The 19405-nt window shown below is 44.0% G+C and overlaps 1 protein-coding gene across 3 annotated transcripts in view; it reads left to right on the top strand.

Annotated features, from left to right (window-relative positions):
• LOC146856218 (C-type lectin domain family 17, member A-like) overlaps positions 1–19405 on the top strand; it is a 118799-nt gene that overhangs the window by 96181 nt on the left and 3213 nt on the right. For all 3 annotated transcript variants that reach the window (XM_085654278.1, XM_085654280.1, XM_085654279.1), the window contains 3 exons: positions 180–269; positions 3620–3771; positions 19164–19270. In XM_085654278.1, the coding sequence (XP_085510404.1) occupies positions 180–269; positions 3620–3771; positions 19164–19270 (349 nt within the window). The remainder of the gene's footprint in view (positions 1–179; positions 270–3619; positions 3772–19163; positions 19271–19405) is intronic.

The raw sequence follows: 19405 nt of genomic DNA, 5'->3' as shown, positions 1-19405 counted from the left end.
ATCCTATACTACCAGACATGTGAGTACCACGGGGTTTACTAACAACTTCCTGGAATCTAACTGGCACCAAAGAGGAAATTGACTCCTGGATGCAATGTGTTGTAGTGCAATTACAATTATTACAGCTCCTGGACATTGACCAGCCTGCACACCTCACCAGAGAGTTTCTGTCTTCATAGTGTTGAAGGACCTGAGAGATTTCAAGAAGGAGCAGGAGACGTCCAAGGCAAATATGGAACAGAACTTGGAGACACTAAAGAATACAATTGGTAAGAAAGTGTAATATTATTTTTTGTATCAGAGCAGCAGTAGGAGCAATGAGATTTTCTGCTTTTTTCTTTGTAAATACACTTCACAAGAGTAAAATCCCACTTATCCTGACTCTGGGAATTTGGGGGTGGAATGACAATTCCCTAAATAGGCTTCTCTCTTGAGCTCCAGGAACGTGGGCAATACATTTGTGTTAGGGGAAGCTCTATTCTGTTCCCTATAGTGTGCATTGTCAAACCAGGGGCAATACAAAATGGATCCTGCTGGTATCTAAAACCATATTCTGACTTCCACACGGAGTCTTGGCACCGTCCGTACCTTATACACAAGCACTCAACACGGACACACAAAATGTAAATGTAGTGCATTTATATAGCGCTCTGCACACCCCCGAAAGGGTCTCTCAGGTGCTGTGCACATACCGCTGTGGAACCCTTCCTGGCCTTTCCCTGTGAAATGTCCACTCCTGGGCACCCCCAAAGTGAAGCCAGGCATCCTAGCACTTTGGGGGCCGTTGTGGAGATTAAGCAAGCTATTGCCCAGAGTGGGACCCATGATTAGAATAGGCACCGAGGCGAGAATTATCAGGTCCGGGGAAATTGAGGCCAAGACGGGAATTGAACCCTGGTCCGGGCCAGACCTCTGCATCAGGGTCTGCCGCTCTAACCATTGAGCCACACTTCTCCACTCAGAATGTCAATGCAATGGTCTAGGTGTCACATCTAAGTGGAACTTTACAGGAGTGAACTGGCAAGCATCACACTTCTTCTGAACCACGAAAAATGTCTGTTCTGTATTATTAATCCACAAAATGAGCTATGTTGCTACTATTAGTACATGTCAACAGCCCAGACACAGAGAAGACATGTGGAGAAGTTCTATGGCAGAGTAGAGGGCACACTTGGTGAGCCCTCCAGGTCACAGAACAGAATCTGCACCTTAGAATCACCCAAGGCAAGCCTGGCCCTCCGCGCAGATGCTAGACAAGCATTTCAACTGGGCAAACCAAAAAACAGAATACCAGGTTCACATGCAGGTGGGTCACTCAGGGCAGGGCCACACATACGTTTCCATGCAGAGGACCTTCTGGGCTCATCAAAATAATAAAGTAAAACAAATAGCAAATGTATGCAAGAAAAGGAGAGAGAGAGACAAGTGGAGAGGGGGCAAGTTGAAGATTAGGGGACAGATGGGGAGTGACACCCTTAAGGGAATGGAAGTAATTGCACTTGTGATTATATGGAGCTTACCACCATTGACGAGACATCGCAGTGCTTTTCGGCTAGTAGCATGCTACTACGGAACCCAAAAAGAAATAGTGGTGGATTAGTATAGGGAAATATGAGTTAATTTGAGCGGTTGGCATGCTAGTCTGTTAGTTGGATTGAATAGGATAATGGAGGGATAGAAGAGGAAAGAGTCTAGAAAGGGTTGTTTGGAAGATTGTTGGCGTGCCATGCCATATCTACAGTGAGAAAGAAAACAAAGTTGGGAGAGAAAACAAAGAGGACATATATTGAGAGAATTTTCAGACAAAGGAGTTGGCCACTCTGCCTCCAGGCTGTACGTGCTTTGTATACAATAAACATATTCTCTACAATGAGGTGCATTTTTTAAATCTTTTTTTTACCAATGACTGTATGGGGTTGAAGCAGCAAGGAACTAGCTAGCAACTTCAAATGTCAACTCTCACACCCTTCATGATGGATAAGGAAAAAATTAAAGTAGCTGCACTGAGTAGGTGGCAGCCACTTTCAGAGGATTATAAACGCGTCATTTTGTTGCCATTTGTATTACGCCCAATCTGCATTGGCATCGCAATGTGCCGAATGGTCGTTCATCCTGACTCGTTTCGACCAACTAAGCTCAAATACTTGGGAGCATATTATCAAGCACGGCGGTAAAATTATCGCCGCTTTAGAGGCAGAAAACTGCCGCTAAAGCGGCGATAATGGGCTAGATAATATGCCGCAGAGAATTCCAATAGAAGCCCATGTTGACACCAGAACATGGGCTTCTATGGGAATTCTCAAGGGCATATTATCAAACCCATTATCGCCGCTTTAGCAGCAGTTTTCTGCCGCTAAAGTGGCGATAATTTTAAGAAGGGCTGGAACTTGAACACTAAATGTAACTCTTTTGAAAAACGGTGATGTGCAGAATAGCTCCTGGGTGCTGAAAAGACTCCAGGAGTCAATTCCATCTGAAAGGAAACCCTCCCGCCTAGAGACAGCTTCAGTGAAGGTAAAAAGCCTCATTAGACACATCTCAGTGCTGCTCCCCAACTTTTTATAGCCACGAATCTGTTATTTGAAGATTTGTGTCTGTTTATTTATTTTCAGTTGTTTTCTATAATTTTGATTGTCACTTCTGGTGTTTTCACTGATGTCAAAGTTGGGTGACATCACTTCATGAAATGCCATCAGATATGCTAATTAGTTCTCACTCATGGGAATTCTTGTATCGCGAGAGCTGTGCACCAGCACGGCAGGACCTGCTAACTCTGAGTTCACGAGCCAGGATCAGGTAAGAGACAGCTACCTGAGATGTGAAAAATGCTAGGCACGTGCCAACATATTTACCTTTAAGGACTAGCTCAAGTCGCTTATACAAAATGAAAAATTGTGACGTCCCACTTTCACACAATATATTATTTTTCTGTTTGTCTCAGTCTACTGATTGACAAAAGTGTGCTGATATACATGCAATATATGCCGAATCAGCAAGTAGACATTTTACTCTGGATATAGAATCTACCTTGGCTGGATTTCCCCCTAAATAAAAAAAAACAAAACAATAACTTTGTGGAAGAATTGTTCTGAAACACCACACACACCTCAAATATAATATTGGCAACTCACTTTACACCTTGGCCACCACACCTTTCTTCTATCCCTACATGTGATGCTCAATTACAACCCATCAACTGTTATTTTTGCATTTGTCACCCCGAGTGGGACGGGTATGCCCGGACGTGGGTCCCGTGCTCTCCATGCCACTGGAATCAAACTATCCTGGCTGAAGAGGGGTGAAACCCCGAAACCGGTCCTAGGATGCTTGTTTCCAGTCCAGGGAGGACCTGACCTGGCAGTTTGGGCTGGACTGTTCCCATGAGGCGCAGGGTCAAGACTGATTTGCATATGGCTGGGTCCAAACTGGAATGGCATGGGGAGCAAAAAAACTATGTATTTAGGCCCAGATCTCTGTACTCGGGTGAATGCATGACATTGTTCTGCATTCTGTCCATCAACTGTTGTTTTTGCAGTTACAACCCAGACACTTTTGTATGGGTTCCAATGTCCTTCTGGGGCTCTTCATCTGATCAGCATGTCACACTTCCCCTATCCAGAGTCCATCTGTGTGACGTGTCCCTCTGGCTGGAGGTGGTTCCGGAAGGCCTGCTACTACTTCTCCTCAAGTGATCGCACCTGGGAATCGGCTAAACAGTTCTGCCTGAATTACGGTGCTCACCTGGTGATCATAAATGACCAGGAGGAGCAGGTGAGTCACAAATGTTACAGATTTGACAATCATTGAGCAAATATGCATTTATAGAAATGGAGCTTGTGTCTTCTTTGCAGGCCTCACCTTATGCAAAGCACATTTCCGCTCATCTACTGCTCTGTCCCCACCTAATCAAATATTCCTTTCAAGAAGCCATCTAGTGAATGTCCCACTAGGATTTGCAACCAACCAGATATCTTCAAGCAAAGATCATTCGGGAACACTATGGTTCTTGACAGTTGATTTTGTAAAATTGGTTATGAGGACACTGCATGGCCCCATTCGTACTTCTAGTGAGGATTCTTCTAGAAAGCCAACACCAAAACAACTAATCACTCTTCTTTTTTATTATAAATGTCCTCTTTAATGCTCCCATTATTCCTCCCAGTCTTTTCAAAATTCCCCTTCCTTCAGATTATTCTCCTTCACTCCTTGCCTTTTCAGTTGAAACTCGAACCTTACCTCCAGAAAACACCCAAAGCCCCTCACCTTAAAGTCATCCCTTTCTCAATATTGTAAAAACAAATTTGTTTGGATTTCAACTTTTTCTTTCGCTTTTTCTATTTTCTTTAGATTATATTTGTTTCCCTGTTTATAATGAATACTTTGCCTTTGTAATTTTCAGGTATTTTAAATATGATTTGTAATTGTACTGTGTAAGTGCAGTATTACATGCGTTTTGGGGGTGGGAAGGCACTTTATAATTTTTTTTTCAATAAATAAATATAATTCAAATGTATCCTTCACCCTAGGAGCCATTCCCCCACTCAGCAAGGCATCCTTCGCCAGTTGCTCTTTTAACCCCACTCTGTCCCCTTGGCACATGAAGGCATTTTCTTTCGCAGTGGATCCATGTTTTAATAATGGCAGAAACGTACCCGTATACATGAAACAAACTGGTGCGGTGTGAGAAGGGGGATACAGCAACTGATAGTATTATTCCCAACTGGGACCAACATAGATAAGGAACTTGTGTCTCCTGCTAAGAACAAAGGCCCTATAAAAGCACCAGTTACCCAAGTTACAGGCATGTTACTAAGTTGCTGGGCCAGAGTCTATGAAAGAGACCATCCAGGTTACATTACTTCATGGACTGGGTCCTTAGTGAATCCAAACAGATTGGTATTGACATGGAACTTGCTTTATAAAGACAAGCTGTGTTTTTCAGGGTGCTGTACCCCTTAACTCTGTAGTTGATGTTTAGCTCCATCCCAAACCCGCTGCATCAGTTCGGCTCTTGCGGTTATCTGATGTAGCACTGACGACTGAGGAACTAGCATGCAGAGGTGCTGCAGGGAGACGAAAGCACGTATTTGCCGGTATGTGAACCAGAATACTGTCTTCAAAGGCAGTACAGTCTTGCTATACATCCACAGCCTTCTTTGTTTATTCCTTTCACATTTGGAATTTCAGCCCCGAATAGGAAAAGGGACCCAATGCACCCATAGCAGTGGCAAAGATCAGGAAGCCCAAGCGCAAGTGCAGCATTTCTTGCAACCAAATTCTGACCAATTGCTTCCCCCTTTCCACTTTCCATTTTCTTCTGCTGAAGTGACCATTCCCAACTTGAGTTTCTTTTTCAACAGAGAGCGACTGACTGTTACATCTTTAAACTCATTCTATAGCTGAACATTTACAGAGATCTCACTCTTGTCTAGTTGAATGCATTTTTAACAAGAAGCTGAATATGGGAAAACTACATTTTTGGGCCATTTTCTGAGAACTGTTGTCTCCAGAAAGGCAATGTAATGACAAGGAAAGGGACTCTCACAGGGTCCCTTATATGGGACAACCCCAAGATCCAATCCTGGCTCACACTTGCTCATGCAGGGGTCATTCTGAGACGCCTCACATCCTACATCAGGCTGAGTCCCAAAGCACCATTACATCATCCCCAGTAATGAGCAAAGATGTCCTCTAGAAACCCTTGGAGGTGCTACCTTGACACCTTCCTGCATCCTGCTCAAACAGTACCACATTAGCTTGATTCTAAAGCTCACTAAGAGAGACCAGCAGGGATGCTTGGGACCCTTCATGGGGCCAAAGATGTCACATTGCATTGGGAGAAGGTTCTAGAGGCTCTCACCTGAATAATCCTGGGTCCTTGATGAAAGAATTCCAGTATTCAGGATTATGCTCTTTGATGGCCCTGTGGCTCAATAACTGGACAGCCCGCACCGATTTCCACCTTACTCCAAGGATGAGGAGTCTCATTTTTTGATGCAAGAGCTAGAGTTCTTTTGGAAGAGACCTCACATCCTCTAATCCTTCTAGGATTGTGCGCCTATTGTGCTTAGACTGTTCTGATGAACTTGTATAAAGATCTGAGCCCCCAGTGGGTCGACCTTCACCCTTTGAGCTCTCAAAATTAGACCATGGAGGTGCCACACTTTACAAAACATACGGTCCCTCTACCTTTTTTCTAAGGGAAGGGGTCTCAGGACCCCAAGTCCATGAGTGAGCCAGGTATGGTGGAGGTAAAGTCTTTCCCTGATCACAGGTTTCCCGGCTACAAGGTAACCATACGGCCTTCTCTCTGGGATCTTCTTAGGGCCTTCCACTCCCTGCTTCCACTTTCATCCTAAAAGCACTTCAAGCAGCTCTTTATCCTATAATGCCTCCGTAGTACTAGCCTTGAGCTCCAACCCGAATACCACTGTCACCTAGCTTTCCACTTGTGCTATGGAAACCTTAGTCTTCCTTTCCTGTGATGCTGCTTGATCCAGGACTGCGGAAGCTCCGAATCCAGTAGACTGACCCCATGGTGCTGCTAATCTGGTATGATGTGATCCGCATCCAAATTTCATAGTAGAGCAACAGAAGGTTGGAACTCCACAGATCTCTTCCATTGCTGACCTTGAGAGCATGGTCTCAGAGAAAGTAGTTTTTTCCATCTGAATATTTATATAGGTAAAATGGCCATCATCAGTATGGATGTAAAATATTGTAACAGCAAGTTGATGCAAGAGCATACGGTTGACATTTTGCATTCAGGTTCTTCATGAATATCAGTGGACAATGTACTTTTGTTTGTGTCCTTTTTGACCATGATCAGAGTCTTGGTGGGTTCTTTTAAGTACAAAGTGTCTTCTACTGCATCCCATCTTAAAGAATCTGATAGCATTTCTTCTCTACAAAAAGAGACTCCATTGATCGTTATTTGGTTCTCAATGGCGACATATGGTTCTGAAAGCTCCAAGAAACAAATTATTCTATATACTCTCTTCCTGTGGTCTATTAAGTTTTCCTCTAATATTTCAAATCAGACATTAGGTCAAATATTTCTTATCTCTCCTTTTCTCTCCATTATTTCATTCATCTAAGCTTTTTCCTGAAGTACCTATTCTATGGCTATATTTCTCTCTCTTCATTCTATTATTTTTGTTTGTCTTAACCCATATGCATTTCAAATCTATATCTGTTTTGTGCCTCCTCTTCCGTTGTCAGTGATTCTGTTGCCAGTGTCTGCTGTCACTTCCTGCACATCAGCCAAAAAAATGCATGCCTCTATGCTGCTAGTAATCCCAAGGTGTGTGGGCCAGGGCATGGAGTGCTGCTCAAAACAGTGCTTTTGGGGATGAGGCATGTGGCCCTCTGTCCCCAAGCCTCTGGTAGACCCCAGGAACCCCATCCCCAGGGCTGTTATGTAAAATAAGGGGAGGGGGCCTCCCTTCCCAAGCCTTAATAGGCCCAGGGACCCCATTGCCTAAGGCCAAACTGAACTTATAAGGGAAGGGGGTCACGTGGCCCAACTCCATAAACCTGTAAAGACCCCAAGGTCAACTCAATTACTATGACCCAGGGAGCCCATTCCCGAGACACAGTAGTTTCCCTGCCTGCAATAGTGCAGGCAGGGAATCATATATCTGCTCCCAATTTTCGGGAGCATTTTCTAAAGCTCTCACTTGGCAGGAGCTTGATAATGCTCCTGCAGGCTGGGAGAAGGCTTCTGTTTCCCTGCCGTGTGCTTGCAGAAGGCAGGATGATCGCATGTAGGGAGCTTGCTGGGGCCACGGGGTCCTAGGGCTTCCCCTGTGGCCCCCAACTTACTGTTTGGTGGGTGCTCCATGTGGGCACCGAGGCACCCATCCAGAAGGAACTCAAGAATAGGAGGCAAATACTTCACAAGATTGCAGTGTGTTTAAAGTACCACTTTCTGGTCAGGAAGTGAAATATGTTCTGATAACATGGTTGTAAAGCTCGTTTGGGGGTGAGGGGTGGGGGGTTGTTACTGATCCAGTTTTATTTTATTGGAAGCATTAGTGCTGCCCACAGGCCTGTGGTTGGAAGCAGGTGTGTGTGAATTTCTATGTGATGTGCTAATAAAAACAAACAAAACAAGCATTGGCAAAATCAATACGTCTAAGTGTTCTTTCGCTATGCCTTGAACCTTGTTTCTTACTACGGATATGATATGTGTTAAATTAATTTATGTTGGAGATGCAGTAAAAATGTTTTGGTGAATTCATGTGATAGGGCCCAAACCTGTACATATAAAATACAAGAATCGGGTGTGGAATGAAAGCTGTAATAGCGTAGGCACAAAAAAAGGGTATGGTACAGACTCTTAACAGGAACAGTGGTTGCAAATGGGAAATGCCAATTTAGAGCATTAGGTACTGTGCTGCAATATTACCTCAATTGGCTCTGCCCAACTCCCCAGTAATGCACAATTCTTGTTTATAACCGAGCAGAAGGTGCCAATGACCCACTACAATTGCAATATATATTAAGTACCTTGAGGGTGTCTGTGTTAGCAGGTGTGCGCTAGAAAAACGCTACATACATATATGCATACTGACACTACAGTGAGCGACTGCATACACGTAAACTTATTCTACAAGAGCATGTGACTGCCTTTATGAATAACATACCCGGTCCCCATATCTCGACTGTGTGTATGAGAAGATCGCGACAGGGAAAGACCCCTGGCAACCGCAGCCGGAGGCGGGATACCCCCTTAGCATAAGTGATATGGCAGGTCAGCAGTGTCAGTATGCAAAACTATCTTTAAATCCAACTCATGAGGTGCGCTAATGTCTAGGACGAGGAGTGGTGTAGTCACACTTTGGACTTCGATGCTTATTCACTGGAGCCGTCACTTGGGTTCAATGGCAGATAATGAACATTCTTGTAAGAATGACAGACAAGGGTTGTAGTTTAAAGGCTTTATATAAAGAATTAATAGGCATATTACGGAAAACAAGCCATTGGTAATTTTAGCAACATAGTATACAAACATAAGTACAAATAACTCAGTACAGTTCTAAGTAAAATCTGGCATAGATTCTCTTTCTAAAGGTGGGGGAAAAGGGTCTCCTGTACATAGAAATCTACAGGTCTTGTTACAGGACTTTAGACAAAGACATTCTACATGTGTACATGGTTCTCAGGATATGCACTAATAGGGAACAAGCAAGAAGAAACAATCTACTACCGAATACATTATAAGTTTCTCTCATCGTAGTACTACATTGGCTCTGCAGGTGTTCTCACAGTTTTTCAAGCAATTCAGTTGATACGTTGTTTAGTAATAGCCCGGGACAGTTTGAATTTCCTTGGTTAGATACAGAAGGAGAAAAGGTGTCTAGGCACATTTCTCAGTTTATTAGTGTGAGTCTGGCCATTCTTTATTCGGAACGGGAAACAGCCATTACAACGCGGCTGTTTCCACGCAGGGCCTTTACCACGCAGGCATTGCTACGCAAACACTGTTACCACGCATAGCCATCACCACGCATTTTTTTAACAACGTACATGGTGAGGGCATATGCTGGTAACGGCACCTGCGTGGTAAAGGCAGTCGGCATCGTTAGACGACCGAAGAGGTACTTCTGCTTCCTCTTGTCGACGTGTGTGCAGTGCCTTGTCCGGAAAAGGTAAAGGGGATTGCTGATTTTAGTTTAAAAGATCTGGGGGCCAGGGGACAGATAGGAGGGGGTCACGCAGGGTTAGAGATTGTTAGGATTAGGGTCGGTATTTTTTAAACAGGGCGAGGGGCGCACTGGGAACAAGAATTAGGGTTTAGGGCAGAGACAAGTATTTTATAAACAGGGCAGGGGGCGCACTGGGGGTCTAGATTGATGGCTTAGAGTATGATCATGTATTTTTAAAAAAGGGCTGATTTTACCATACATGCTTTACAACAAAATACGTTGTAAAAGCATGCAGGGTAAAGGTTATACGTGGTAAAAGCATTCGCGTTGTAACACATGCGTGGTAAAGTCATGCGTTACAACGGAATGCGTTGTTACATCATAAAACCATTTGGAACAAGAAGAAGAGCAACAGTTAACACATGATCTTGGTGACGTTGATAGAAGATGCAGGGCATTGTAAACACAACCTCAGTTAGCATAAGCACCAGTCTGCGATGCATTCAAGGTGTAAGAGAACCACTTTCAGTGCACCTTGGTAGAAACCATTTTAAGAGACATAATGTAGATGTCAAAATTCCAAAATGAAGCAATACACTTGTTTTACTTTTTACACACTCAGTATAGAATTATATTTTACTGGTCACAATGGTTTTAGATATTCTTTCCTGGCCTCCACTAATGTTTAAACAGTATTGCATGTCCTGGTAGGTAGCCTCAGCACGTGACTGTGTCCGTGGCCATAGGAATAATACACACGTGGGAAGGAGGGGTGTAGGCTGGAGCGCCTTACTTAATGAAGATGCCAACCTTAGAGAGTCCTCTTGTGGTAAATGCTGTAATTCTGCTCGGTAAAAGACTGCGAGCGAAACAGCAGAGAGCCGAGACCCTGGTCTTTGTCCTGTTGAATGCAAGGGTGGCATGGCTGCCGCCCATCGCCAATTTTTAGGTCTCGCTAGAGCCAGCACATGCGCTGATCTGGTGAGAGATTTAGTAAGCGGGTTTTTCAAGTGCTACCAAAGGCCGGCCACCAGCTTGCTATTACGCGCACAAGAGCTCGCGCCTCGCTCCGCCTCTCCAATGTTCTGTTGCTGATCTCTTTCACATTCGCGCGCGCACACAACTCCCGTTCGCGCCCGCACGATTATACTTTTGATAATGAATATTTGGCAAAGACTATTTTTGGTGTTTAAGAAGGGTAATGTATCGCTTGGAATAAACAGTTAAACTTTATTGCTGTAAGTCACAGAAACTCACCAGTTTGATGTTTTCATAGTACAAATGTGGCTTTCCCTAAATGACCCAACGCCACACTCTAATCCAACCATCACATCACCCAAACCTTTAGGCCAGTGTCTCACAGCTCAAGAGCACCACCTACCATTAAAACCACTGTTTTCTGTGCTCAGCAGAAGGACACCAGATATTCACACGTGCTGCTACAATGTACATCGCTACATTTCACATGATTAAGGAAGCCATAGGAAACAGCTTTTTAAATTAATGTGCGGGTACGGCGTCCACCACGTGCATAGAAAGCCTCCACACATACTCTTTAAAAATTATGCTTCCAGTAATAAAAATAACTTCCAGTACGCTGAAGTGATCATGTAAGTGTGAAGGAGTTCTGATTGTGTCTCATGCTGGTGAGGGGAGGCATGTTACACCTGTGTGTGCTCTGGCACTGTATTCACAGCTTGTGTCTGTGCTGTTCTACTGTGTTCTGTTGCGCCAGAGGCAGATGCATGGGTACAGTAGTGCATTATCTGTCTTCATGATGGAGGTGTTGAGGCATTGTGCTTTTATTTGCGGCTCTAATAAAGTTACACTTTGCAATCTCTATGGCCCATGCGCTGTGTTGGTGGTATCACAGTGGTGTGTAACCATCTAGTTTGTTACACGGCATCAACAGTATTGGGTGTTGAGATGTGAGATTGTTGGGCTTAAGTGTGTTAAGCGTGATTTAGCCATTTGTGACATTACAATAATTACGGTATCTCATGTTGTGTGCAAGTGATAGGGAGGTTCTTGTGTGTAGCGCCATGTTGCTTGCTTCAGTAGAGACTGGCACTGCGTGGGCTGCAGAGGAATGTGGCATCGGTGAGTCTACTGTACTCTGTTCTGGTTCCAGTGGTACATTTCATGCCTTTGAGGTATGCTGTAGGTGTCGAGACATTCAAGTGCCTTTAAAGTTGGTTAGAAGTGGTGCATTGCCATCTGTTGACCCTTGCCAGTGTGTTGGTTGCATGATGATTTTGCGTTGGTGTGTTTAAAATGTTCAGTTTTATTGCTTGTGGTCCTGGGCAGCCAGCGGTAACTGAGCGGTACCCTAAGCAGGGTGTTCATTTACCAAGGGCCAGAAGTACAGCTGCAATCTAATAAGTCAACCATTTTACTTCCTCTGGCTTTACCTTTCTGGGATGGTGAAGCTGAACAGTCAAGATGTGCTCTCAGAGGGGGCAGGGGACAGACAAGAATCCTTACTGCTAGGAGGAAAGAGGAAAACTGCACCTCTTCTAGGATACAGTCTAGGCAGTTAAATACTTTACAGGGTCAAACCTTCAAGCCACTCCCTGAAAATTCCCCTACGTTAAACTGTCTTTATCTAAATGCCAGGTCTATTCCTAAACACTCCATAGAAATATGGGACATACTTAGTCACAAGCTCCCAGACATATGTTTTGTTACAGAAACATGGCTTCACACATTGGCCCTTCCTTGTGTTCCTGTCGCACTTCCTGATAGCTATAAACTGGCCCGACTAGACAGGGAAACCAGGCCGGGGGAGGGGGGTGTGGGGGAGGAATAGCAATTCTTTTTCAAGACACTCTTAAGCTACAACTAATCGACACAAAACTCTAGAAGTGGGCAGAAATAGCAATATTCAAAGTAGAACTACCCAATGGGGTGACATGGAAAGGAGCTTTAATATACTGTCCCCCACGCCCCAAGAAGGATTTCAGTCTTAAATTAACTGAATATTTAGCTCCCCATGTGATATTCTCATCCAATTTTCTCCGGATCAGAGATTTTAAGTATCATGCTGAACTAGCATCTGACCCCGACGTTGCTAATCTGTTGTCCAATCTTATAATGCTTGACCTCCATCTGATAACAAGCATTGGCATAGCCAATAGGTCTCGCCTATGGGACCTTATAAGTATTTAGTTATGCAGCACAATATCCTTAGTGCAACAACATTAACTATTGCATGGCTAAACACTTATAAGGTCCCAAAGGCGAGACCTATTGGCTATGCCAATGCTTGTTTTTGTCGAATGTGGACAAGAGTGCAGCCTTTCAGATGCAATCTAACGATTACACATCTTTAAGAGTGTGGCTGGTGAGGCAGTGATTCGAGGTTCACTGTTTATTTTCACCTTTTTCAATAAACTGTTTGAAACAATCCACGAGGACTGTCTACAATCAGTTATTATATGCTACATTAAAGTGGCATGACGAAACGGACCTCATCTTACCTTCTGAAAGTAGTTTGAAGTAGAAAGCCACAAGAAGAGGAAAACACTTGGAAGTGTGTGCCATCTTAAAACACATCCAAGCCACCACCGTTTCAATGACAGAACTAGCCCTGCTCTCATCTACCTTCCTTCACAGGTTGTGATATTGGGCAGAAATCCACTTTGTGATTACAATAAAATGCGAAAACCAACTTCGGTGTTTGTACCATGAGAGACTCAGTGTCTATGAATGTGCCCTAAAGTGCATGTTTTCTTGCAATCAATCACGGACGGAACTGGTAGAAGATGCATTTAGGGCGGGGGGATTATTTGAGTTATTTACCGCACAATCCCACTGGGGAAGACAATGCAGGCTTCTGCCGACAGAGAGTGAAACAAGCAACAACATTTGGGAGGGGGCGGGTGGGGTGAACCAAGCAAGAACAGGAGAGGGTGGGCAGGTTGGTATGGGGCAAGCAACCTCAGGGGTAAAGGAGGGCGAGGGTAAGCAAAAACAGGCAAGCAATGAAGAGCCAACAAACATCGGAGAGTGAGAAGGGTGCGGTTTAAACAACAATTTTGAGACAGAAGATCAACTGCAAAAATATGCACTTGTTTGGAGTACTAGGGAGAAAATAAAAAATAGTACCTCCAGAAATGCCCGGAAGCAGTACTTGGGCCATGCTCCATGGCATGGACTGACACACACCAGAAAGTGAAAGCGGGAGGTGCCTGTATGGCACAGGCCACTGGGAGGAAAGGAAATGAGACTGACTTTAAAGGCAACCAATGGTAAGTAACAGGCAAACTCCAAGCTCTTTAGGTCTCGCTGAGTCAACGCGCATGCGCTGCTCGGAGAGACTTTAGTAGGTGAGTTTTCAAAGTGCTGCTGGCTGGCGACAAACTTGCGTTCACACGAGCGTGCCCGCGCGAACCGCCAGTCTTCAGCACCATCTGTCTTTCCTCTTGCTTGCTCTCTGCCTCCGCCCCTCCCCCCGCCTTCGCGCTTACAAGCGTTCGGGATTCTCCCAGTGGGTGCATCTCCGCCAGGCAATATCACGCCCACCTTAAATGTATCTTCCATCGCTGCCTCAACGTGCTTTCTCTTTCCACAAACTCGGTGTTTGTGTTCCTTTATTTTGAGATGCTTTTAGTATTACAGTTTTGTGACTTAAGGAACATTAAGGAAATGAAACAGTGAAACTGGACAACGTTCACAGTGTTTATTTCTGATCGCAGCGGCTGCTTCATGTCCGTTGCACCATTCAGGGAGTCCTTTCGTTGGCGCTTTCTTGAGGACATGATGAGGAAGCTGGAAACTTTTGGCACATTCTCTTTAAAAGCACAGCATGTTGGCGACTGCTTAGTCCATTAGACCTATGTTGCGCTTTAGATCTCAAAGCACAATGGTGGGTGCAGCAGTTATAACTCATGAAATATGGGGTGCAACTCACAAGGAGTGGGCAGGTTTGAGTGCACATTGGTTGCAATCGAACTCTTAAGATGATGGGCTGTGTGTATCCATTATCAGCACTCAGTCTTCGCTAAGTGATCTTGTTTTGTTTTTGTTGTTGTGTCAATGCTTTGCTGCGCCCGTTTGACTTACAACGTGCTTTCTCTTACTCCAAACTCAATGTTTGTGTTCCTTTATTTTTAGATGCTTTTAGTATTACTGTCACACACACAACCACAATCACACACACAACCACAACCACAAAACCACACACACACACACACACACAGCCACACACACACACAATCACAATCACACACACGACCACAACCGCACACACAACCACACATACAACCACACACTTACAACCACACCCAACCACCCACAACCACACACAACAACACACACACACAACCACACACAACCACAAACACAACAACACACACGCACAACCACACACACACAACCACATACACACACACAACCACACACAACCACACACACAACCACAACCACACACAACCACAACCACACACACAACCACAACCACACACAACCACAACCACACACACAACCACACACACAACCACACACACACAACCAACCACAACCAACCACACACACAACCACACACACACAAGCACACACACACAACCACACCCACAATCACACACACAACCACACACACACCCACACCCGCCCACACACATACCCACACCCACACCCACAACCACACCCACAATCACACACAACCACACACACACAACCACAACCACACACACAAAGGGAGGAGACAACTGCAGAAGGACCTTCGGCTCGATCAGGACAGCAGAACCACTGGAAAAGGAACCCCTCGGCATGACCTTGGCAGCAAGAAGTTGTCACTGGAGACATCGTGATCCTATGAACAATAGTGTCATCAATGATCTAATCCAAACTGTAAACTGTGACAAATAACATCCCTATATATTGCAGTACCACAAAAACAGCAACAAGCATTGGCATAGCCAATAGGTTTCGCCTTTGGGACCTTATAAGTGTTTTGCCATGCAACAGTTGTTGTTGTTGTTGCACCAAGGATATTGTGCTGCATAACTAAATACTTATAAGGTCCCAAAAACAAGACCTATTGGCTATGCCAATGCTTGTTTTAAAGATATTTCTAAGTACAAGAGACTCACAAGCGACAGTTCATGCACTGTCTCAGGCAAGACCTAAAAAAGAATCTATGCAAAGGATCACTTCCATTTGTGGATCCTCAGAACTATTTTGAAACTGGCTGAACGGCATTTCTTGCCCTTAATGCCTCCCTTCTACAAGATGGCTCAACGAATTCAGCACTAACTGCTGACATCTGTTGTGACCTGCAGGCCACAGTGTTCAATCCCTCAAAGCCAATTCAGCTTTTGATGTATCTGAGGTCGATAAATTAAGTATTATTAAATCGGGTCAAACACTGTGGTATTAAGTTGTGTAATAAACAAACAACGTAATATTATTACGTGTGCGATTTATATTTTTAATATGTTCCAGTCTCCAGTTTTCGTTCTCGGATTATGTCTCTTGCTAATAAGAAAGGCTACTCTGGCCTTGGTTTGTTTTCAAACTTAAGAGACAAAAGCAGTCACTGCCCACCGGACACCTCAGCCCAATTTACTTTTTCTCATATGACCCATTCTGAGTTCCAAAAAAGGAACACTTTGCATGATTTAGGGCATATTTCCTCCTATATTAATATGGAAGTTAAACATAACACTTTTAGAAAGCACTCCACATACAACAAGTTGTAGTCAATGTTGATTGCCCCTCAAAACTGTAATTATAGATAGGGGTTTTGATTTAATTTGGGAGGTGCCGTTTGCCATAAGACTAAAATCCAATAGTACATGCGAAGAATATAAACGGTTTTATAAACTCTAGGTAGTGCAGAAAATGTTTATATAAATGATCCTTGCCCGACTTATGTCTGCCCTTTTCCCTGCTAGTTCGGTATAGAAAGTTCGTTATCGTTTTCGGTCTGTGTGGCCAGTGCTTAATTTGTAAAAAAATATAAGTGCTGGGGCCCTCGTCAAGAGGCCATTTCTGCTTGCACCGCCCATTGCCGCTGTCAGTTCGGCCAATTACAGTAACAACCAAACTACTACCCATCACACTGGTTCAAGTGTGACAATTCTGACTATTCCAGGCCCCCAAACCTATATGAATGGCTTTGGTGGCAGGTATTAGTCATTTTTAATGTGTATTTAATTAATAAACAACTGTTGTTGGGCTGGTCTCCAAATTAGACAAACAGCGCCACCATGTAGCAGGCTGTCATAAGTGCCAGTGCTGAAAATTAAGTGCCAGTGCTGAGCACCGGAACCACAGGTTTAAATTAAGCACTGTGTGTGGGCCAAACTCTCCTTACTTTCAGGATGTGTTTTTTAACCACCAACCCTGCTTTAATAGGTGCCCCGGGTAAATGTCCATGCTTTAGCGTGCACATGCACTTTGCTCCAGCATTAACACGAATTGGATATGTATTTCAAAATCTCAACATAATCCATAATTTTTAAGAAAACAGAAATAAGTAACAGGGCCAAATATACTCCCACTGCACCTTGCACCATCTACAGACCTTACCAAAGTTGCCAAATAGCAGTGCTAGCACCACCTACTAACCATCACATACGTACAAGTGTGACAATTTGGACTATAGCAGGTGACCGAAAGCTATAAACAGGGTCACCGGAATTATGCAGCAGGGGAGGGTAAATTATGTGAAAGGGTTGAGTAAATTATGCCGCAAGAAAAGGCAAATTATGCGGCGCAATGCAGAACATTTTGTCATAGTGGTACTATATTTTGTCATTTTACACTTGTTAGCACAGAATGGGCGTTGGTTGCACCTCATTAGTGTCAGTTGAACACCCAAATATAGCATTATGCAAAAGAAAGGTGACCAGTCAGCCTTTGACAAGGGCCTTCCATTGCGTTGCAACACATTTTCTGTGTTTTAGTAACTTTTGAACCGTTTGGACAAGAGACAATTTTTGTATGTTAAAACCTCCAGATTATGCATCAGATGATGGATTATGTGGAAAATGCAGCAAATAAATGACCATGCGAAAAACACAGCGGCCACACAATCACATAATTTCAGTTTGGACTAGAAATATTTCTTTTTTTTGGTTAAAAGCTGCAGATTATGCATCAGATGATGGATTATGTGGCAAATGTGGCAAATCAATAACTATGCGAAAGACACCACGGCAACCCAATCACATATTTCCAGTGGCCCTGGCTACAAGCATGGCCTAGGCACGCTGGCATTATTATTATTTTTAATTGTATATCCGATTGTTAAACACTCTTCTCCTGTGCTCTATTAAAGGTAGGCTGACCGCGCCACCGTGTGGTGGGTTGTTATATCTATGTGCCTGATGTGAAGAAGTAAATGCTGGTGCTGAGCACCGGCAAACACCAGCAGAAATTAAGCACTCTATGCATCACTATTATTTTTCTATGTTTATTACGCACATGATTAGGCACATGATTAACAAGGAAAACAAAAAATCACTTCCACCGACCTGTATTCTCATGCTTTCAGAACTGTATTAGTTAGAGTCGACCTCTGCCAGGAGGGGTTTTAAACAGCAAACCTTGCCACCCACAATGCTATTTCCAAATGTTATTAAATTCTCAGAGTTTTGTTTCCACTGAGCCATTATACACATTGGTGGATTTCTAACGGTTAGTGTACATTTCTAGAATATTCAGGCAGCCACCTGAGCCAGTAAACATGCTTTCTATCAACATTACTATCTTACATTTCTAGTTTTCACTCCCTCTTACGACCAGGGTTTGCTTAGCAGTGACGGGTAGTAAAAAACTGCTATATGTCTGCACATCTAAATTGGGCAGATGGACATATAGCCAGTTCTCTGACGACTCTTACTCCATCGAAGAAGCTTGGCCACTGCAGAGAGGAGTAGTCTCTGCTGTTGCCAAAATATAGTCCGCATGCATGTAAATTTGGTAGGTGGACCATTATATTGGCGGTAAGCGTACTCTGTCTTCATTGCGATGGAGTATGCTCACCGCCAAAATATATTTTAGGCTGATAATTCAACTCAACTCCAGGTTGCAACTAGTGGTGTAACTCCAAATAATGGGACACCCTACAAAATGTGGTGCGGGGCACCTAACACTTCCATATCTCACAGATACCCACAGGCTTTCTGCAGAATTGGGGGGCCCTAAAGGTAGGGTTCCCCTTGCATCGCAGTGTAGTCAGGGAAGTGCAATTTAGCATATCTTACCAGGTTGAGAAGTATTAGCCCTCCCAGGTCTAGGAGACATTAAAGGTATGTGCAATATTTATGCTGGTTTCAGTACGTAATGGGGGACACTTCTTCTCTGTGCACCAAAACTAGAAACCGTAACCAACCGAGGTACCCAAAATGCTTTAATTTCAGCCTGAATTCCATTACCATTACTGCTGGTAAATTTGCACAGAGTCCCGAATATTGATGTTCCGCTACGTCTCTACATGGCAAATGTATTGTTCCACTGGTACGGTGTAAGTAATGACCCATGTTTGGATACTCGCTGTCATTTCAGGCGTTCCTGAACAAAACCCGCAACAATAATGTGCATTGGATCGGATTCAGCGACTCTGGAAACGAAGGCAAATGGCATTGGGTTGACGGGAGCGCACCCACTTTCACGTGAGTCGGTCTCCTTTGAGTTGTCTCCGAAACAAGACTCCAGCTGGGAAGTTCGTACTAATGATGTTTAAGGGTTTTCCAGTCTTCATCTTGGCTACCCCTCATTTGCTTGGAACTGAGGTCTACATGGTCCTC

Source organism: Triturus cristatus, chromosome 4_1, assembly GCF_964204655.1.
Source record: "Triturus cristatus chromosome 4_1, aTriCri1.1, whole genome shotgun sequence".
Classification (NCBI taxonomy): domain Eukaryota; kingdom Metazoa; phylum Chordata; class Amphibia; order Caudata; family Salamandridae; genus Triturus; species Triturus cristatus.
Note: the sequence above shows the minus strand (reverse complement) of the source record. Positions and strands in the feature narration are given on the sequence as shown.